The sequence below is a fragment of the Chelon labrosus genome (genome assembly GCF_963514085.1).
Source record: "Chelon labrosus genome assembly, chromosome: 21".
NCBI classification, from domain to species: Eukaryota; Metazoa; Chordata; class Actinopteri; order Mugiliformes; family Mugilidae; genus Chelon; species Chelon labrosus.
Window position 1 is genome coordinate 11,407,340 of NC_140354.1, and position 22,637 is coordinate 11,429,976.

At 42.0% G+C, this 22,637-nt stretch overlaps 1 protein-coding gene across 1 annotated transcript in view; it reads right to left on the reverse strand.

The window, feature by feature from the left end:
* Positions 1–309: 309 nt before the first annotated feature.
* stx1b (syntaxin 1B) overlaps positions 310–22,637 on the reverse strand; it is a gene marked incomplete at both ends in the record, with an annotated part of 36,647 nt that continues 14,319 nt past the window's right edge. The window contains 9 exons of the mRNA XM_084570470.1: positions 310–390; positions 812–922; positions 1,009–1,146; positions 2,464–2,537; positions 4,196–4,304; positions 6,592–6,665; positions 10,035–10,109; positions 14,414–14,513; positions 14,853–14,927. Coding sequence (XP_084426596.1) covers positions 310–390; positions 812–922; positions 1,009–1,146; positions 2,464–2,537; positions 4,196–4,304; positions 6,592–6,665; positions 10,035–10,109; positions 14,414–14,513; positions 14,853–14,927 — 837 coding nt within the window. The remainder of the gene's footprint in view (positions 391–811; positions 923–1,008; positions 1,147–2,463; positions 2,538–4,195; positions 4,305–6,591; positions 6,666–10,034; positions 10,110–14,413; positions 14,514–14,852; positions 14,928–22,637) is intronic.

A 22,637-nucleotide genomic window follows, 5' to 3' on the forward strand; every position in this document is an offset into this window, starting at 1 on the left:
TTACATGTACATCTGTAATAAATAGGTTTATTTGTACCCTCTTTTGTATACGTTAAGTAGTTAAGTCAGCTATAATGTGATGGCGTTTATTGTGTTTTTTTTTCTTTGTTTTTTGAACCCCACCCAGACCCGTGGTGTTTCCTCTTAGCTGTGATTGGATTGTTTTCTCTTCCTAGCTGATTGGTTATCTGTCTTGCATTTGTGTTTCAAGTTTTTGTGTTGTCGTTGGTGTTTCTTTTCTCTGCTGGCTGTCGGTCGGACGGTCGGTCGGTCGGTATAGGTCGTCACGGCAGCGGGCGGTGTAGCGTCTTACATGCCCAGCGTGCCTCCGATGGACGACGCCAGGACCACACCGAGGATAACACAGCAGATGATGATCATGATCTTCTTCTGCAGGGAGACAGGAGAGAAGACACATACATGGGACGTATTACATTTCTGGAAGGTTGGAACTTTCCAAGGCAAGGAACTAAAGGTTCCTTCAGCACATCCAGACCTTCACATCAAAGATCACCACTGGATGTCTCCTTATGCATAAATACTTAATAAGGACTGAACCTGGTCGAACTCTCTGAAGCTTCACCTTGTTGTGTCAAAGCTCAGTGAACCAAAAAATGAAAGCTATTTGCAGTTGCAGGTATTTAAGGCACTGGCACAGGACCTGAGCTCCTCAGGAGCTTCTAGTCCTTGAGGAAAGTTAAAGACGTCTTAAAGGGCAGTGTTCATCTTCAGAGGGTTACTCCCTGCAACAGGTTTACTTGGCTGCCTTCCCTCTTTAACAGTTTTCATGCCGCTGTGATGAACACGTTACCTTGCGAGCCTGGCTCTGGTATTTGACGGCCTTCTTGGTGTCTGAGACGGCTCGCTCCACATAGTCAACGGAGTGCTCCACGTTGTACTCAATTCTGTCAATCATCTCTCCCTGAAACAAACACACGCATGACACAGTTTAACACACACTGTCCAAACTACGTCCGACACGTTGCTGCTGTAATTCCTTGTCGTCACCTGGCTTTCGACCAACATGGCCATGTCGACGAACATGTCGTGCAACTCGCGGATGCTGTTTTCCAGCTTGATGATCTCGGTGTGTCGGGTCTCGATCTCGTTCAAGGCCTGTTTGGTCATCTGTGAGTCCATTTTGATCTGTGGGAGGAGTTTGGAACATTAATTTGCTCTGACACTTTCAATTAAAAGAAAAAAAATGAACACAACAATAAAGTGAAATCAGACATAAAACAAAAAATATATGAAGCTGACGTTTAATATGATGTGACATGATACAATGCTTTTCATTTGAAAGTCTATAACTACAGGTCTGCCTGTGAGTATTTGGGGTTCGATTGTATGTTCAACTGTTACAAATGCGTATGAGGTACTTTTAACCTATTCTTAAAAACGGCTTCAATACAGCCCCTACATTAGGTTCTGGTTGCTGTGACATACTTTAATTTTGAAGGAGTAGTTTGCCGCATTTAATTACAAAATCTGACATACCCATTGACCCATCACTTTTGGGCAATTTGGTTAATTTCTGGATTCATTAGAGCCTGTTCACCAGCTCCTGTTTGCATCCTGGTAATTTTATTTTGAAAGTTTAGCAGACTTTCAAAATAAAAGGTGTGAGTTACACTTGTGTACATGTCTGTGTATGCCATGGTGAGTGTCTCTTTTACAGAAATGCCACCAAATTGACTGTAATGTCTTCATAGTTTGGTGCTTTTATTTTGAAAATCAGGCTTGCACACAATGTCTCTCCTCGTGGTCCTCGCTAGGTAGTGTGTTGTGTATTGTTGTATATGTGCATATAAGACTGGGGGTATGTCTGTCAGAAACAGAACCTATTTATTCTCATGTCCTCATCAGTCATATAAACGTGTGTGTTTCAGTTATGTCCATGAGTCCCAGTGTCTTGTGTGTGTGTGTGTGTGTAGGAATGTGTTGTGGGGTGTGTTTGTATGTCTACCCAGTCAAAGGAGGGGAGGGGGAGGACTCTGTCCTCCTGTGTGGATGTCAGTCTTTGCTTTTTGTGGCAGCCATGATGGATTTCAAGACTGATCAAACAGAGTCCTCTCTGACTTACCTGTTGACCGAGTAACTTCACACCTGCCGTGAACCTATGAACTCCGCTGGTTGAAGCACAATGTGCCGTCGCATCTATGGGTGTGGCTTTAGCCAGAGGAGCTCAGTTCTGGTTTCCAGCTGGGTGTCCAGTTACATCACATCATATGAGAGCTTTTAATTTGAAGTACCACATGAACTCCTTCAAAATAAAAGCTCTGCTGTCTCACCCATCCTCCCGTTGCCCCCTCCCCACTGTCATGTGACAAAGGCCGTATTCACTTGATGTCTCAGCGCACCTCGTGGCCATTCTGCATCCCCTGATGGCGACCATCGTGGGATGCACAATGGCACAGGTTAAAGTGACCCGTAGCTACAGCAGGGCTCAGGTGCGGTGCTTACATCATCGGTGAAGATGGCCAGTTTGCCACTCTCCAACATATCCTCTAGCTCCTCGTTGGTGGTGGTTCTTCCAGCTGCGGACAGAAACAAAAGACAATGTTTAGAGCCGGGGACGTCTGAAGAATCACCTCACATGGAGTATCATGTGACTGCAACTGGAAAACACCTAAACACTGACCAAAGTATGAGTGCCGCCTTCCTCGTTTGCGGCTTAAATTGTTTCGACACGTGGCTACAGTCTTGGGCTGTCCGCACACTTTTGGTCATGTAGTGTATTCCTAGCAGCTGTGGATATGTGTGTGTGTGTGTGTGTATGTGTGAAGGTCAGCAATCGACTGAGAGGAAAATAGCTGCACTACCTCTGCAGTGATTACAGCGTTTATCTGTCTGCATCAGTGTGTGTGTGTGTGTGTGCGCATCCACTTTTTCCTGGGTGTGTGTCCTGCCTGATAGTCTAATTTGTGTGTTGTTCTCTGATGTTTATCTGCCAACTGAATCGACCTCGCTTATTATTAACCTCTGTGATTCTCGGTACCTGCGGGACGAACATGGAACGGTGAGTAAGAGCTCAACTAAAAGAGAATTATTATTTAATTCTAAAACGATCCACATGTTGTGTTTGTGAAGAAAACCATCTCAGACAAAGAGGTTACAACAGCCAGTTACTCATCTGTGCATATAAACCTCTTCCAGCCTTTTCCTCCTTCTTGGTCTTTGGTAACATTTGAGTTTTGTCTCTGAGCAACTCCGTGTTCACCGTTAAACAGCGTGTTTAATGTTTTTGTGCTACGTTGGTTCAATAGAGTAATTATTCATCACTCTCCAGTGACTTCGGATTGTGTGGAGTTGCTCCCTGTTCACTAAACCCTGGAACCATGGTGGAAGCAGGAAGAATAAAGGTGGTATGCATCTACGTGTGCAGCAAGCATTTGACAAATACACTGACTGGCCAAAAAAAAAGGCCACACTCTAATCTTTCGTTGGACCGCCTTTAGCTATGATTATAGCGTGCATTCGCTGTGGCATTGTTTCGATAAGCTTCTGCAATGTCACAAGATTTATTTCCATCCAGTGTTGCATTCATTTTTCACCAAGATCTTGTATTGATGATGGGAGAGTCTGACCACTGCGCAAAGCCTTCTCCAGCACATCCCAAAGATTCTCAGTGGGGTTAAGGTCTGGACTCTGTGGCGGCCAGTCCATGTGTGAAAATGATGCCTCATGCTCCCTGAACCACTCTTTCACAATCTGAGCCCCATGAATCCTGGCATTGTCATCTTGGAATATGCCCGTGAACATCAGGGAAGAAAGAAATCCTTTGATGGAATAACCTGGTCATTCAGTATATTCAGGTAGTCAGCTGACCTCATTCTTTGGACACATAATGTTGCTGAACCTAGACCTGAGCAACTGCAGCAACCCCAGATCATAGCACTGCCCCCCAGTTATCCAACAGGAGGCTCGTACTAATTTGCCTAGTTAAATCCAGGTGGCAACTTTTTTTTGGCCAGGCAGTGTATATAAAAAGTACAGTTTTAGACTGTTTGAGTAGAATGTGGATGGATCAGAAAACTCTACAGTTACAGTATGCCTTTAAGGACCTTATCTAAATCCAGTAGCTTGCTAACCCTGGTGGTGGTGGCTTCCATGAATGATCTCCAGCTCTCTGTGTTGTGTTGCATGTTGTTAGCACGTTGTGTACTAGCATGTTGTTAGCAGGTTGTGTACTCACTGATCTCCAGCTGTCTCTGGATACGATCCTTGCAGCGGTCACGGTACTTGGACTGCGTGGTGTTGTACTCAGTCATCACCTCCACAAACTTACGTGACAGCGTCGAGTGCTGCAGGAAGACGAGAAGAAAATTTAAAACACCTGCACACCTTCCTCTTTTCATTCCTGCTGTGGTTTGTGTAACTGAGAAACATTAGCTCATTGATGTGTCTCTAGCAGCAGGTCTAAATCTTCACCTCAACTTCATCTCAGGCATAAATGACTTTTAAAAATCTGTCTTTCTATAACTTGATGTATCTAAAAGAGTTTTTGTTTTCTGCACCACTTTATATCATGTATGTTTTTGTTTTGGTAGTAACTGGGGCCGTGAAAATGCCTTCCTTTAATGCTGTTATTTATTTTTGACGTGTGAATTACGCACATGCATTCTGTTTTTAATACCTTGGCCAGCAACATGGGGAAATTGGGAAATCAGGAAGTGATCAAAACAACAGAACCCCAAGCAAGCAGAGCCCTCTTTCCCCATGCCAAGGTCAGACCTGGATTTATGCAAAGGAGATGCGGCATATTTCTGAGCATGCTTGTCCTTTAAGTTATGCTGGAGAATGTTCAGCACTCGAGAAAAATAACCTGTCTGCTGAGCTGCTGAAGACCTTTTATCATTGCACCATCAAGAGTGTTTTAACTTCTTGCAACACAGTACGGTATGCCAGCTGCACAGAGAATGACAAGAAATGCCTCGATCTGCTTCCGCCAAGCGAGCGATATTCTGCAGGGTAGAATATACCCGTCACCCCACCCTTTCTCTCTGCTCCCATCTGGCAGGCATTACGTGGCCTTCAAAGCTCGCACCACCAGGTGCCCCTCGGTCAGAACAACTGCACCATTTTTATTGTTTTTAATCACAACAATGTGCAATATGTGTTTTTAATTTGTGATTCCTCTTCTTCTTAAGTATTTACGTATTTTATATGGGTGTGTGCGCGTATGTTTGAATACTGTTTTAGAGGCTGCATGAGCAAAATTCGTGGTGCTGTTTTTTTACTGTGCAGTAACAATAAAGGTAATTCTAACTCCGGACACTTTTGCAAAAATAACAACATATATTTGCATAAAGCAAGCATATTTGTCCACTCCCATGCTGATCAGAGTAATACAAGTATGAAAATAGCCCTTTATGGTACACTTAGAACAGATTAAAAACATGTGATTAATTTGCGTTAACTATAGAACTCATGCAATTTATTGCAATTAAATATTTTAATATATTGACAGTTTAAACAGTTAATTTAAATTTTCAGTTTGTTACACCCCTCTGCACCCCCACTGGCCTTGCAGTGGCAGTGCTTCTGCTTAATCACCTTAACCAGCCACACCTGAGAAGATGTGAATAAAGGGCGTTGCTGCAGAGACCTCAGAGATCACTTTTCAGCTGCAGAAGCTCACCATGTCTCACCTGTCACCTTTTTGTTTTTATTTTTAATAAAATAAACCCTTATCTTTGTTACTCTGCCATGTGTCTCCACTCTATGTTGTGGCCCTCGAGCCACGTCGCAAAAAGTTTAATTTCTTGATGTGGATTTGCTTTATTTAACTGATGAAAGCATAGCTGAGCAACATTATTTAAACATAAATAACTTACATGACTATTTTGGCTGAAAATACAGCTTTGTGACAGTGTTTTCATGATACTGTTTGTGTGACACATGCACCTTTATTTTTGTATCTGCGGACATAGAGTGTGTAATTTAATCTCTTGTGTGTGGAGGTGTCATCTTGACCAAAACACACACACACAGATCTGTAGTTGTGTAAGCTGCTCCTGCTGCTGATGTTGCAGCTGTGAAGCGCTGCAGCTCTCCTTTGCCCACTGGGAGGCAGCAGGGAGCAGACCGACAAAGTAAGGGAGGCAGCAGCCAATGACAAAGCAGAATGCTGCAGGGTCAAATCACACATAGAGGCTGCGAAGGAAAACTGCTGCGAGTCACATGTCTCCTGCTCAAATAAATGATCAGACGATAAAGCTCTGCACATGCTCAGTAGAGACTCTGAGGAAGGAAAACATATGCCAACTAAAAATCCATGTTGAGGATAAAAATGGCTTAATGAGTTCACGCACAGGGCCTCAAGTGGTTGAGGGGTCCCTGGAGACAAACCCCTCTAAAATTACTGCAAAGAGACATGACACAACTGCAATGTGTGTTGTTGAGAGCCTTCAGTGACTCTAAAAACATCCATCATGTTAGAAATTGCTAACACTCCCTTAAAGCTGCCGCTGTGTTGACACTCAGCCTGCGAGATATTTAATCCTTTGGTCATTTGAGCTTTTAAATTACTGTGAAATGTCTATATCGTTATAATAAAGGGGATGATGGACGGCTAGTCAGTTGTCTCACCTGTGTCTTGCGGATCCTGAGGTCCGCTGATGATCTGTTGAGGCCCTCCTCCTGCTCGATGCTCTGCTCGATTGCTGCAGGAAAACAAAGAAGATACGTTGAATAAAGTTGGTTCAAACAGGAGAAAACATCCTCTTTGCATGTCAGCCGATGTCTCTCACATTATGGTGCTTCCTTAAAGCTAATAATTCCTTTTTGCTGTTTTAACCTGTCTTTCTGGAGGATCTTTTACTGCGGGACATAGAAGCCATAACTTACACATGTAGCCTGCGCCAGTGTGAGCCATATATAGTTGTGCACTAACAGCGTCAATTTGACTCAGAAGTCTAAATCTCCTATAAGTCTCGTATTCGGTTTCCAACGTGCCCTCCTCTGTCTCTGAGGAAGGTAAAAGACTACACCTCCCCCCTCTTCCTCCTCCTTTCTCCATCACCATCGCCTCAACACTCACGGTTTAATAATGTGCATGGATATTTTTGTCCGAGGATGCCCGCTGAGCTGAGATCACTGCAGCTCTTCAAGAAAACACAACAGGTCTAAAGCCTCGCAGACTCTGATTAAAGATCATAACTTATCATGTAAACAGCACATTTAATTAAACACTTATTGTCTTATTTTCTATGTTTTCTTTTTCTGACAGTTAAAGGATTTTGGTGACAGGTTTATTTTTATTTAAATTTTGCTTAATAAGAGATTAATTAAAGCAGCGATGCTCCCCTGCCTTAATCAAATTAAATTAATTAATTAAAAGCCTTTAACGATCAATAACAGTTTGTCAGTGTGTTTGTAATGAGCTCTGCAGCCTGTAGGAGGCGCTGAGGGACGTCTATTTGAATCACTGAACGTAATGACAGACAGAGAAACATGAAGGACTCATCTGAACTGATGAACATCCAGGTGTTAGAAACCTCCAAGGAGCACATGATGATGGGACGACCTGCGTCACAGACATGTGTGTGTGTGTGTCTCTGTGTGTGTGTGTGTGCCAGTTTGTGTGTGTGGACACCATGGCAACAGGTCTGTCCTGGTGTCATGTGACTCTGATGTCAGTTTGTCTCCAGTGTGTGAAGAGACCAACTCAAACGCTTACATAATGTTTTCCACTGAGTGTGTATCTTCCTTTAGTCACGTTGTGGGGACCTGCGTCTGATTGGCAACACTGTGAGGACTCGATGTCCTCGTAGTGTGAATCCGTGAAAATCGAAGACTTTAATGTTTGATTATGTCCCCAGGAAGTGAATGCAAGTCAAAGTAACATCCTCTGAAGCAATGAGTCTGTGCGTTTGATAGCTCATTGCTGCTGGATCCATGATGACTCAGCAATATCACACAGCACTGTGTGTGTGTTTGTGTGTGTGTGTGTGAGTGACAGTGAGATGAAAACTGGGTGAGTAAGCAACAGATTGTGAGTCCTCGTGTGTGTTTGCCTTTAGCATCTTTAGTTATTTTTTTTGTTATGTAAAAATCTGTCCTATCCAGACCACAGACTAAGCAATGAAATACAAAAATACAAATATATATTGATAAAAATACTGACCTGCTGTTGTTCTCTTACTTTTGGAAACAGGAAATATAAAGTTGCATTACGCTTGGTTTCTGCTTTCTCAAAAACTGACTATCTATTTTGGGACCAAGGAAACATTTTTTTGCACAGGGAGGACATTAATACGACCATGTTTGTGTTCATTTAGTCCAAATGTCAAATTAAAAGTCGCTGAATTCAGACGAACATCACTGATCTTGAAGAGGCCGAAGAAAATTACAAACCGACATATTCTGAACCATCTGTCCCTCTGAAGGTTTACTCTGAAGGACATATGCTAATTTCTGCATTTAACCGCTGGACTGAGGTGATGATTTAAATGTACTGTCTCTTTAAGAGCTGCACGACTCCACAGCCTGTACCCGACAGTCGGTCAGACATGCTGACTTTTTAAGAACACGAATCTGTTGTGGGCGGAGCCTCTCACCCCGCGCAACACACACATACACGCACTCCTGAGGATGAGAAATCTACAGTGGAAGATGCTGCAGTGTGTGTGTGTGTGTGTGTGTGTGTGTGTGTGTGTGTAGACAATAACACTGGAGGCCTCGTGGGGATTCTAATTATAGCTTCATCTCCAGCATCACTGCTATTCTCAGACTGCCTATGTACAGTCTGTGAGTGTGTTTTCACACACATTTTAACATGGTGTGTGTGTGTGTGTGAGTGAGTGTGTGTGCACAAGTGTCTGCAGATCTGCTTGTGTGTGTGTTTGTGCAGTGCATCCTCTGGCTGTTCAGATTAAAGCAGTGATGTCCTTGAACCCTCAGCATGAACCGACTGTGTGTGTGTGTGTGTGTTTCTATAGCTTTAAGCTCATTGGAGTGTGTACGTATTTGTGTGTGTGTGTGTGTGTGCGTAGCTGTCCCAGCGATTACAGCTTGATAAATTGCCACCACTGTTCCTGAATATTTTCTTCTGAAGGTCAACGCTCGCTTTCAGTAGCAAAAAAAAGAAACATAAATCCTCTAATAAAAGGGCACTCAAGAGTGAAAAACTGGTGGCTTATAGAAATAACCAGCGTGAAAAGATATTTTTACTGACATTCTGGCATTAGGGAAGTGTGGACTCTCCTCCTCTCACCTCCTGACTCACCCGTTTTCAGCCTCCTATTTCTTGCGAAGGCTTTGGTTGAAGGTCACCAACAGCAAAGTTTGCCTTCTGTGCTGGGACATGTTTCATTTAGACGTTCAGAATGGTAAGGAGCAGACTAATGAGTTAATGGCGGAGGTCAAGGTGGGCTGAGTGTTTAAGGGCTGGATATAAACCAGGGTGTGCACCGATCAATTGATAAATTCTCAACCAATCACAGCGACAAATGGAACGAGCTTCTCTGGGAAATTATGTCATTGCTATAAAAGGAGTTTTATTTATATTGATACAGTAATGAAGGAGCCGCTTATATGATTCAGTTTCTTAAATGAAGGAAGCTGCCGAGTGTCAGTCTTACACACGATTTAACAACGTTAAACTCGGTGGACGCTTGTGTTTATTGTCCTGCTGCTTTCAGACGCTACAGAGCTTTAATGAGCAGTATGAAGGAGCTGTGGACAACAGGCTCTTACACTGATTTCACAGATCAATACAGACTGATTCAGTGACATCCTCCTTCAAACACTGTTGAACTCGCTGCAGTGTTGAGATGTCGAAGACAAAGCCTGAGGCATGCTTCTGTCTAACTGATCAACAGCGGCCAGAGTCTTCTGCAGCGTCGTTTTACTGAAAGACGTCCGGACCAAAATTAACCTTGAAACAAATTTAATGTGAATGTCACAAGAGCAGGAACAAAGATGTCTGCGCCAGGATTAAAAGATGCCTTCTAAACTCCCTGTAGTCCTCCTGAATCTGGATCCTTTTTGAAAGTTTTTAGGGATAAGTGTGATTCTAAATGAGAGCGTACCTTTTAATTTTGAGCGAACTTTATTGGCTGTCTTCTTGATGTCAGCTGTGAGGTCCTCCAACTCCTGCTTGGTCTCTGCAAAGGAAGAGAGAGTTTGTTGAGTGTTTTCCGGTCACATCTGATCTGAACGTTGACACCAAAGATAACGACAAAGCTCTTTATGAGCAAATCTATGTTTTATGTTACAGCTTTTATTCACTGGAGCCCAGCGGAGTGATTCAAACATGAAGATCTAGGAAATTCAATTAATTTATGAAATCACTGAAATCGTCATTCTCAGTGATAGCAGATGTACTCTAATCTTTTACTCAAGTATGTCTGCAGAAATTCTCAACTAAAAAGGCAGAAAATTTTATCTCATTCAACATAATTATTTTAATTTTGGACTCCTTCATAACATTTGATTTGGTCAAACTATGACACACATTCTGCTGATAACTGTCTCAATGAAACGTGACATTTTTGTACACTTTTTCCAGAGCATAAATTTCTCATTTTTTTAATCCAAAGCCTTTGTGGACGTCTTCGGTTCTGACGCCGTGAACACTGAAAAGCCTCAAGAAGAAGCTGACTCGTCCGGGAGTGCAGCCTGCGAGGAGGAGGACGATGAGGAGGAGGAGGAAGGAGCAGTAGCATCGCATCATGTCAGCCATGTTGGAGGAGGACGTGCACTAACTGCAGCAGTGCAGTCAGATTTACGAGCGCTGCAGTGCCATTCAGCCTTTTTTCCACCTCTGACTCACGCTGCTCTCCGTCTGACCACTGCTGCAGCTCCACCTTCACACCCGCAGCCCTCGTTAGCATCTATTGCTAAGCTCAGGGACGGAAATCTGCTTCTTTGACATGAATATTAATGCACAAGGAATGCTGTATAATCAGCCTTATAGACAGAGCTCTAGTCAGCATTTTCTAACTTGTTAATTAAATTAAATAACTGATAGAGGTGTTGATGAGTGCAGTTTATCCATGAAATTATAAGTAAATTTGCGATAATTAAAAGAACATTAATCTGATTTGATAATGTTTCTATTAAACGATAGGTGTTACTAAGGCTAAACCGACCTGTTGTGTATTTTATTGTCTATTGATTATCACCTTTAGTGTCATTAAACACCAAAGCTATCAGTCAGTAAACATACTCATTAATAAATAGACGGAAAATGACTATCAGCTGAGTTGATAACTGTTATTTTTGACACTAAAAAGGAAACTGGTTTGTCTCGTCCCTCATAAAACATATTCTGTTGAAGATATTTTGTTGTTTCGGAGTCTGCAGTTCAGAACCACAGGCACATTTAAGGAGATTTTACTGAGATGTTCCAGCTCCGCAGGCGTCAGACGACACGACGCCGCGGGAAGTGTGCGCTTAGCTTGTTGTTCATTTCTGACCAGTCTACGTCGGTCAGAGGAAGAGGAGAATAGTGTCGGAGAAATGAAGCGATGGTGTGAGGGCAAACAGCCTGGTCTTTATGAATGGCTGCGGTCAAGAGCGCAGCGCTCTCACTACAACTCCCATCATGCATTATTCAGGCAGAAACACTGGAATGCATTTTGTATGACGGCCCGTTGGCAGCTGAGAGCGAGCTGACCCAGAAGTGAGTAGAAGAAGAAGAGAGAAAGCGACATGCTTTCACCAGGAGGGAGAAGACGGGTCCGAACGTCGACTCCGATCAACACGACAAATATCTTTTCCTTTTATTCTTCATCTCGCTGCAGTCTTCATCAAAATATCTGATATTGTTTTACACCTCCTTTGTTAACCTTTCTCATTATTTGCAGCTGATTCCTCTTCAGATCACTGTGAATGAACCTCAACACTTCCTCAAGAGGTTTTTACAATAAAAGCTTCCAGAATGGGCGACAAAGAAACTGGAAGAGTTTTAACAATCCTCTATGAGAAACATGCTGAGGCATAATAGCTCTAACGCTAATATCAATTAGCCATCACTGGTTTATTTGTCAGATACTGTACACTCCTAAAGAGGAACTGCATGTTCCCCCCAATGGTTTTACATTGTTATGTTTCCAAAGCTCAAATTGGCCCCTGAGGGACGAGAGGAGTTTTCCAGTTTTCTACATAAACTTACAGAAATGAAGCGAGAGGCTCGTCACTCACATGTCCTCAGTGGTTAACCTCGTCTCCTCTGAGGTTAACGTCACTTCATGCAGTTTAAATACAGCAGCATGCAGCAGACACAACACAACGGCCAGAGGAACGATGACAAACAACACAGGAAAAGAAAGAAAGAAAGAAAGAAGAGGGAGGGGAAAAACAGAAAAAGAAAAAAAAATCACTTGTCATGCAACACCTAAACAAAAACGTCAACATGCAGAGACGTCAAATCATCGTGCAGAAAAAAAACTGAACATGAACACAGAACATGAAGATGGGTTCAGGCTTAAACCTATCGATACTTCCTTTAACTTCAAGTAAGAAATCTGAGCACATTTCACAAAACTGTCCTCAGTCAGAGTTAAAAATAAAAACTAAATCAGATGAAAGATCTCATTGATCTTAGTGTGAAACCTTTTTGTGCTGAAATTTTAATTAGAAATCAAATTTTAACTCAATATGACTGAAAAACCACATGTTGATGAACTATCCCTGTAAGATTTTAGTTTTGACATGACATGGACTCAGAGGTTCAAAGACTAGGTAAGACTGAAACCTGATTGAAGCCTGATTGAATTGAAACTTGCCAGGAACCTGAGTGAAATCTGATTAAAGCCTGACTGAAACCTAATTGAAGCCTAATTGAAGCTTAATTGACATCTGATTGAAATATGGTATATGAACGTGTTCGAAACCTAATTGAAACCCCATTGATGTCTGATTGAACACCTGATTGAGGCCTGATTGACATCTGATTAAAATCCGACTGAAGCTTACCTGAAACCAGACTGTAAAGCCTGATACATAAACCTGTTTGAAACCTGATCAATCGAAGCATGACTGAAACCTTAATGAAACCTCATCAAAGCCTGATTGACATGTGATTGTAACCTGGTACATGAACCTGTTTGAAACCTGACTGAAGCCTGAGTGAAGCTTGCCTGAAACCTGAGTGAAATCTGATAAAAGCCTGGATGAAACCTGATTGAAACCTGACTGAATCCTGACTGAAGCCCAATTGGCATCTGATCGAATCCTGGTGTATGAACCTGTTTGAAACCTAACTGAAACCCCATTGACGTCTGATTGAAAACCGGATTGAGGCCTGATTGACAACTGTTTAAAATCCGACTGAAGCTTACCTGAAACCGGAGTGTAAAGCCTGATTGACATGTGATTGTAACCTGGTACATGAACCTGTTTGAAACCTGACTAAGGCCTGATTGAAGCTTGGCCAAAACCTGAGTGAAATCTGATAAAAGCCTGATTGAAACCTGATTAAAACCTGATTGAAACCTGATCGAAGCCTGATTGACATGTGATTAAAACCCGACTGAAGCCTGATTGAAGCCTGGTACATGAACCTGATTCTCTCTCCGATGATGAGGACGGTTGCAAATAAGACTGTTTGCCGTGCAGCCCTCCGTCAGCACAGACTCTGCTTCAGGCATCAGCGCTGACATTGAGTCATTGTTGCTGAGTCACAGTATGTCGGGGTCAGGGTGAACGCGCACACACACACACACACACATTCTCCGACCAGAGACACTTTTATTTTTTGCTCATGTGTCAGGAAGAGTGGCGGAGTGATGGATGGCAGCGCTCCACAGAGAGCTGCAGTCCTCGTCAGGTTTAGGTTTCACTCTGAGTTACTTTCTGACACAATATTCAACACTTGATGTCTGAGTTTATAGTCCGAAGGCGTCTACTCATCTCTGCACGTCTAACCTCAGCGCCGACACATACGTAGCATACAGAAACAGCTGAATGACATAGATTAGCTTGGCGGATGGATACGTGGTTTCTCATCAAGAAATAGTTCCAACATGTGACTTATTTTTACATCTGTTTTTATATAAATTAAACAAATAAGAAGGACAAATTGCCTGCTACCAGGTAGTGACAGAAACTTTGAGAAGAAGAAACAACATATTATTCCCGTTTCTGCTTCATGATGTTTTAAATGTATAGTTTTTTTCATTTCAGGAGAACAGCTTTTTAGATTTTCGAAGCTATCGCTATTAGATCAAGACATCAAGCGCTGCTGCCACCATCTGTCCCGTTGCTGATATGACAGCGTCCCTACAACCATCGATCAGACACATTTCTACGCTCGGAGGACATTTAGGAAAATCTCTGTTTCTGGGAAAAAAATAAAAATCTTGGCAAAGACTCTGCTTTAGATTGCGCGATAACAGCTGATCGATTCTCTGCAGAGAGAGAGAGTCCGGTGATGACTCAGTGTTTTTCTGGGTTTGTGTCTTACTTTCGTCAGGGTTGGGTGCGGCCAGGATGGCGCTGTGCTGCTTCTTGACCTGCTCCACATCCTCCGACAGCTTTTCTATACAGCCTCTGATCTCCTCGACCTGAGCGCACACAAACACAACAGAGTCGCAGTTCAACGCGGCGCACTGCAGCACGCCTTCCTTTAAAGCTCGAAATGACTTTAAGATGATGTCAAATACAGGAACAAGCGCATCAGACAGACCACATTTATATGTTTGTGTCTACTGTTTGTCTGTGCAGTCAAATCACTTCAATCATGTGGATGAAGATGCTGTTAGAGTTTTTAGGGCAACTGAATGCCCAAAATGATGTTTAAGTTCTTGCACCGCTGGAATTTTCTGACCCCTGTATTAACCTCAGGAGCTTCGTGACTTGACGGCAGGTCCACATGTACCCGAGTGTGTGCGGTCATGTCTCACCTGTTCAAAGAACTCATCCATGAAGTGGTCCCTGTCCACCTGCACCACCTCCTCATCATCGTCGCTGTCCTTAGCCTGCAGACAGGAAACAGTTGTTAGTATCACAACTCTGCAGAAACATGGAGGTTTCATGGATGACGGGCGTTACAGATGGATACACAAACTTGTGCTTTGACATGATGCATTCCCTGGCCCCTTAAGGCTCACTTAAGGTGCTGCGGGACATAGACGCCGTAACCTACGTACATAGCCAACGCCGGTGCGAGCCATTTATACTTGTGCGCTCGTCAGTCTGGCTCAGTCTGTAAAAATGCCACCCAACGCTAGTCGGCTTTGTGTCTTTTTTGCCAGTCGGCTTAATTTTTGTCTCTGCTTCCTGTTTCACTTTCAGCAATGGCGACTGAAACCTTCGCCGAAGATGAGTCGTACAAATGTCTTTATCTCCGAACCTCCTCAGTTAACCTTTCCTTAAAGGGAACTACTGTTTTTTACAACCTGGACCTTATTTCTGGCATAAAATCGTTAACTCACCCATATAACTTTTGTGTAATTTGTAGTCGTTCGGGAGATATTTAGATCTGCGTTTATCCATATAGTGGGAGTGACTGGGCACCGAAACGCATCGTATTTTATGCCAGAAATAAGCTCCAGGTTGTAAAAAATAGTAGTTCCCCTTTAATGTGTTCCATCTTTGTTGAACCAAAACAATCAATTCAAAAATTGTGGAGATGGAGAAGCAGCCGGAAATACTAAAGCGGAAATATGCTACTACCAAGCGGACCAATCACAGCTCTTGCGGTCTGCGTCGCCGCGGTGTGTAGTTACATTTCTTGGGAGATGCACGTTAGCTACAGCGTTAGGGTCTGCGCTGACACCCTAGCTATGGCGTCAAATTGACGCAGAAGCCTAAACCGCCTTTTACTCTAATTCTAATATCTGTAACCCTTAACCTAAAGAAAAGTCTTAACAAGTTTTAGCCGTCACAAAGTTACCACTTAAACCCACGTCGTTAGTATTCCATAAAAAATTGTCCCAACAACTCAACAAAAACAAGACCACACACACAAACGCGACCATCTTGTTCAGACAGTTTCCACATTTCTAATATCAAATACAAATGAGCTGCTCAGACTACAGAAATGTTTCCAGGGGAAACTAAAGACTGATGGACAGTTTGTTGTTGCCACTGTTTTCTCATGTAGTTACCCAAATCAGCTGTTGTCGCGTGCTTTTTTTCCAATCAACAAAAACTTGTCTGTCTACAGGTTTGAATTCAGGGCCGCATTGGATATCGATGTCTTCAAAACTCTCTTACAAATGGGAAATACGTCCATAATGATTTTTATTTGTCAAGTTACTCGGAATAAAACATGCAAAACAGGACCATGGGCATTTTCAAACAGCGCTCCAAAATACTGAGTTCACCACAAAAAGAGACAAAAACCACCAACGAAAAGAGGCGAGACACGTTTCCACATAAATAGTAGAAAATAATTCCATACTACAAGACACAACAGTGACTGTGTGAAGAAAGGAAAACAGAAAAAGGAAAGAAATGAGTGGACGAAAGAAATAATGCAGCTTTACAGTAAATCGTGCTGCCATAGAAGAAATACCGAGCAGGGACTTCTTGATTAACTTGAGATTTTGTTCATTTGTGAGTCTTTTGCAGTGTTCTGCCTTTTATTGTTCTTTATTTTTTTGCATTTTTCCTTTTTGTTGTTTGTGTGTTTCTTCCTTGAACTGACCTCTGCTGTCACGTCCGTTTATTATCCGTATCTGTCTGGATTTTGTTGTTTTCTAAAAGCAGAAATCTGCTGCACTCTGTCTTTAAAGTGTCTCTCTGCCCGAATTCAGTCTGAACCTTACTTCATTTTATCTTTAATGTGTTGACGTATTACTGGGCACAGTGACGTCAGCATCAGAAGTTCTCTCGTACACATTTAATGTCAGTCATGTGAACAGTATATTATATATGTTCAATTCATGTTCCTCGGTCTTCACTGTTACCACGTTCTCAACGTATGCAGCAGACGTTTCACAGTTTATAATAATTATTGTTATTATTAATATGCAGTCAGATTATCATTAGTTGAATTTGAGGGGGATCAAATCAGACTGATCGACGACAGAAGATTGACAACCGCTGACTTTTAAATGCAGGACAGAAGAACTGAAGGTGTCACCTTAATGTCACTGTTTCCTGAGTAAAGGGCCATCGATTAGACTTTAGTTTCCTGGTTTCACCTTGCTTCACATGGACACTAGTATTACACTAATAGTCAGAATAAAAATGCCTCAGTAGAGCTCCCCCTGGTGTCTGGCTGCAGTATAGGTCATAAGCTCCGCCTCCTCCATGTTAGTGGATGGGACTTGGGCTGATGGTTTCTGTCATTTTAGGTAGTTAATATAACGCTAATGCATGTTCAAGAGTCAATTCTTTGGATAAGTTTAGTCTCAAGATGGTGCTGCCCGTATCCCGGGAAAATAGCGTCAGTTTGGCCAATGCAAGGAAGTGGTAATGTGATAAGTAATCTGTTCTGGCTCCTGACAATCATGTAAACACTTGATCTGATCATTTCTCTCTGGTTGAAATAAATCCTTGTGGACAGCACCGTTGGAAACGTGGCTCCATCTTCTTCTACTGAATGAATTCATTGTCGTCAATGACCGACCTTCTTCTTCTGTTGTATTTCCAGTTGATCTGATGCGCCACATCGGGCAGCACCAGACTAAGACCAGAGTCAGCCTTAACTAGAATCATCCTTTTAGGTGTAAACAAGTCCTCTGTGTCCCGACCAGGTGTCTCCACCTGTACCAACCCCCCAACAGAGCCTGATGGCAGCGTCCTCTGTCCTTCCTGCCAACAGCCCTCACTGTGTGTGATGCTAATGATGTCAGCTTACTGCGGGCGCTCACTCCCGATGCCCGGCGACAAAGCGATGCCAAAGACCTGAGGCCACAATATTCCACACAAACACACTGAATACACACTGGAAGCACACTCACACACTAAATACACATCAGATCAGGAGAAAACACGGTGGATATGACTGTGCATGAATAGACTGAGCCCTGGTTCTGATCAAAAGCGAAAAGCGAACACAGCTGATCAAAAGTTATTGTTTGTTATTATCGGTCAGTTTCAGACACATGCATCTGTCCACATGCTTCTGGTAGGACAGGACAAACAGCCGCCGAGCATCATGGGAAAACCCAAAGACACGTCTGCTCCCAGCTGATAAGGTCGAGCGGCTCCCGTCCGCCAATCAGCCGCTGCCATCAACACAACAACAATGACCAGGACGCGCGCACACCTGTCACACCTGTCAGAGTGAAGTTATCTCATGCGACGCTCGTAAAGGTTTCAGCACCTCGGGAGAGGAGCAGGGGCTCATGGGAAATATTTCAGCTGCGCTACATAATATTCCTCTTTCTTCTAATTCTGTTTCATCGCCTCACGTTAGAAGTTCTCAGACCAGCGGTGCTCATCATGCAGATGGTTTGTTATTCCTGATCCCTCGCGGCAGAAAAACGCAGCTCATGTCTATAAGTGGGTCAGCGAGAAAAGAAAAAAAAAAAACACTACAAGAGGAAAATAATAAGAGGACAGAAACAAGTTCATTGATCATTCAGCTTCATGAAGCTCTGTGCCCTCTTCTTCTTACTGTTTACTTCGACTGCACTCAGTTCACATGCAGAACACATTAAAAAGCTTCCTGACCTCAGAGGAGGCCAGAGATCAGTTTGGGTGTTCGGGTCAGAATCAGGGTTAGGCTCTGGGAATGGGTTAGGGTTAGGGTCCTCACAAAGATAGTAGTGTGTATATATGTGTGTGTGTGTGTTTGAATCAGACATGGTCCTTGAAGGCATCGCAGGGCTCCTCCCTGTGGAAATCCTCCACAGAGGTTTGTTCTCTGGATGTGACAGCAGAGGACTCGCTGACCTTCGGAGAACCAACTGGTCTGGGAGACGCCCAAGAGGCAGACGAAGCCCTCACCAAATACAATAAAATTAAATTAAATTAAATTAAAAACAATTAAAATAAAATAAAACACAAAATAGCATAAAATAATATTTATTGTATTGTATACTACCTTTAATTTAATTTAATTTGTTTTAATTTATAAAGGAAAAATACAATATAAAATAAAATCCTACGTAGGCTGAAATCAAGATATATAAAATAAAATAAAAAATGTAACAATAAAACTAATTTTAAACTTAAATCTTACAACATACAAACACAAAGCTTTATAAATATTTTTTTTAAAAAGTGAGTTATCCATCATCCATCATGGGACTCTGGCTCTCTGTGACAAACCTGCCTTCAGTTCAGAATCACAATCATGTGATCAGAGATTTCTGTCACGTGTCCTGCAGCATGCACACACCCACCCACCCACACACACACACGGTAATGCAGAGGTCAAAGGTCAGGGGCTGATGGAGCTCTGGAGGTAATGGAAGAAGTTTGATTAATAATAGATCAGAGTGAAATGTTGTTCAGCGAGGAGCCGTATAATCGTGCAGCTCTGAACTGTGAGGGTGGGCCTGCTGGTCTGCAAAGAGAACCAGGTCTACATGAGAACCAGATCTACGTTAGAACCAGTGTGCGGTCGAACCATTCGTCACTGGAGCTGAATCAGTGGTCGGCTCCAGTTCTGGTTTGTGTTCACACATTTACTGTAAATACTGATCTAAGTACAGCAGATCAGAGAGACGGCAGCTGCACCATCTCTGTGTGATCACTTCATTAATATTTAATCAGCGCTGCACCACATCATGCCTCTGTATGCTTTTACGTTGTGTCCAGGACGTCCTGCATGAAGCGCTCAGACGGCAAGATGCAGTCGCAGCGGCACAAGTTCTTCCAGGAAATAGCCACAAAGATGTCAGCTCTGGTTCCTTCAACTTTTAGCAGCAAGAAATTAAAGAAATTGACATTCAGGGGCCTAAAGATTAAGGGGCCGGGGCCACTACCTCTGCTTGGTGTGATTTACCAACAAGATCACAAAGAAACACAAAACAGCTAAATCAACCATTTCTCTAGAAATAAATCAACCCGATGAAGCCAATTAAAATAAGAGGTTGTTCTCAACCTCACTTTGCCTACTACTGCACTCCACCTTTGACAGGTGTGTCAGCGAACATCAGTTGCAGAGAGGCCGGGTTTAGTCTGTGCCGCTTTGAAACCTGACATTTAAAAATCAGACAGCGGTGAGTCCGGTTAATCCACTCAGAGAAGAGTCTGACTGATCAGATGAATGAGAGCTGCAGTCAGAGCTCGGTTTCTCTTCAGGGTGTAGTTCTTACTGTAATGAGGGGGACGGCACTGACTAATATCTGAACACTGTTACATAACATCAGAGACACACTGCTGTTTTCTCTTCATTCAACCATCTGAGGACTCACTGAGGAGGAGGAGGAGGAAGTGGAGGAGGAGGAGGTGGAAGAGGATGAACAGGAGGCAATTGATAGAAAGCGGCTGAACATCCAAAAAATAAAACATATTCATATCATCTGTCTAAATTCCTTTTAAATTTTTATATAAGATATATTATTATTATTAAATAATACAAATAAAACAATTTATATAACTATAAAATATTAATTAATATAAAATAATATATGATGTTAAACAAGTTATTAATTACAAATTTAACACTTCAATGAAATATATAATATACAATAAGTACAATTAAAATACAGAATATATAAAGCTCAATATTTTAAACTATATAGCTAAACCTATAAATAACATATTAATAATATGTCATAAATATTTTATTATTTGTATTTAAATATTAATGAAACTAGGCAGCTTTGAAATGGCATATAGTCTTTTATGTATATATATTTTAAAATACATCAGTTATAAATCAAATGAAAATATAAATGAATAAGCCACATAACACAACCCAAAACACAAGACTCGTCTTTCAGTTTGGTTCAATGTTAATGCCAGTGATACGAAGATAAAACCTGATAACCCTGTTTTCATGAGGTAAAGAGGAGGAGGAGGAGGAGGAGGAGGAGGAGGAAGGTAACTGAGCGTTTGTAGCGGCTGTTAACACGTCTGTAATATATCAACATGACTGTGTGAGTGGGAACATGTTCACAGTCTGTCAGCATGTTACATGTAAATAAGCAACACACACACAAACACGCTCGCACGCGTCTCCATTACTCCAGAGCACACTGCAGTGTTTTACGTTCACATTCTGGATGAACAGCAGGATGATGCAATGTGATGCGATTCAGTATGATACGATACGATACGATACAGTAAAATACGATAAAATACGATACGATATCATTACTGTATTGGTTTATTGGCTAACAGAGACTTTCCAGACACACAAAAATACTCTTTTAATCTACTCATGCGGGCTCAAATATGTTGATATTAGTTTTATATATTCATTACAGTAACAGGTTTGAATAACACCGCATTTGTTCCATAGAAATGAACTACAATCAGCTACATTCAGAGATTCTGTAAGAAGCAACCACAAAGAGACACAAGTCATGTACACAGAACGATACTTGATATGATTCAACATGACACAACACAATCTGATACGATACGATGCGATGCGATGCGATACGATACGTGGATCCTATAGTACAAACCTGATGTGGATAATGTCTCAGGTTTTTTCGAGTCCTGAGAACTCTGATGAATCTTTTACAGTGTTTATAATTCCGAGAAAATAAAAATTTGCCTTAGATGAGCAAGACAAATGAAACAAACACACTCTCCTGTCAGTGTGTGTGTTATTTATACTAAACTCTGAGGCGAGTCTGGATGGAAAATATTGCAGTCATTGTAACCCTGATGCTCTACCATAGATTCAACCTGACAGCTGAACAGACGCCTAATTTCTGGAGTCCTTTTGGAAGCTGAAAACGAGGTCAGAGGTCAAACGAGGTGAGTGACGATTAAGCACTTTATCAATAAGAGACATGTTTTTTAATTAAAGCCAAAGAGAAAGAGGCGGCGTGTCACTATTCATGCGCCCCTATTGTGCTCTTTACGTCAAATGAGTCAATGTGAAAACACACATGTGTGTTTATGAGCAAATTAATTTGATTAATGTGAGTGAATGAACAGTGACGCCCGGCAGCTCTGCACACTGTGCAACGATAGAGAGAGGTAGAAATAACAGGGAGGGTGAAAGGAGAGAGAGAGAGGAGATGAAGACGATCCAGAGAGACTGGGAGAGATGGGGGAGGGGAGGAAGAGGAGGAAATGATAGGGGAGAGAGAGGAGAGAAAAGGGGGGGATGGGCAGCGGTGGAGAGAGCTGTGCAGGGTGGGGGAGGGGGGAGAGGAAATCTGGTGCTGCTGTAAAATCATTTAAAAATAACAGTTTGAAGACAACTAAATACATTTAAATAATTTAAATTTAACTTTAATATTCAGACACTGAAAAAAAATCTATTTAAATTCTGTCTTGTTTTGTAATTTCAGTTATTTTCTGCCATCATAATAATAATAGAAATTCTCTGTAACAACAAAGTTTCTTATTATTATTATGATACTTTCCCTCGTAGAGGTTTATTCTCCCTGATACAATGGTTAGAATACACAAATGTAGTAATTTATAAATTAATGAATAAAGATAAAGTGACTTAAAGTGGTAAACATGAGAAATGCCTCTTTAAAATCTAATAATAGATTTGTTGTAATGATGTGAAAAGTTTTAATTATTCCTTTTAATTCTGCTCTTCTTCTCTTCACGTTTTATTCATTTAATTCCTTTTCGTCTTTTAATTTGTA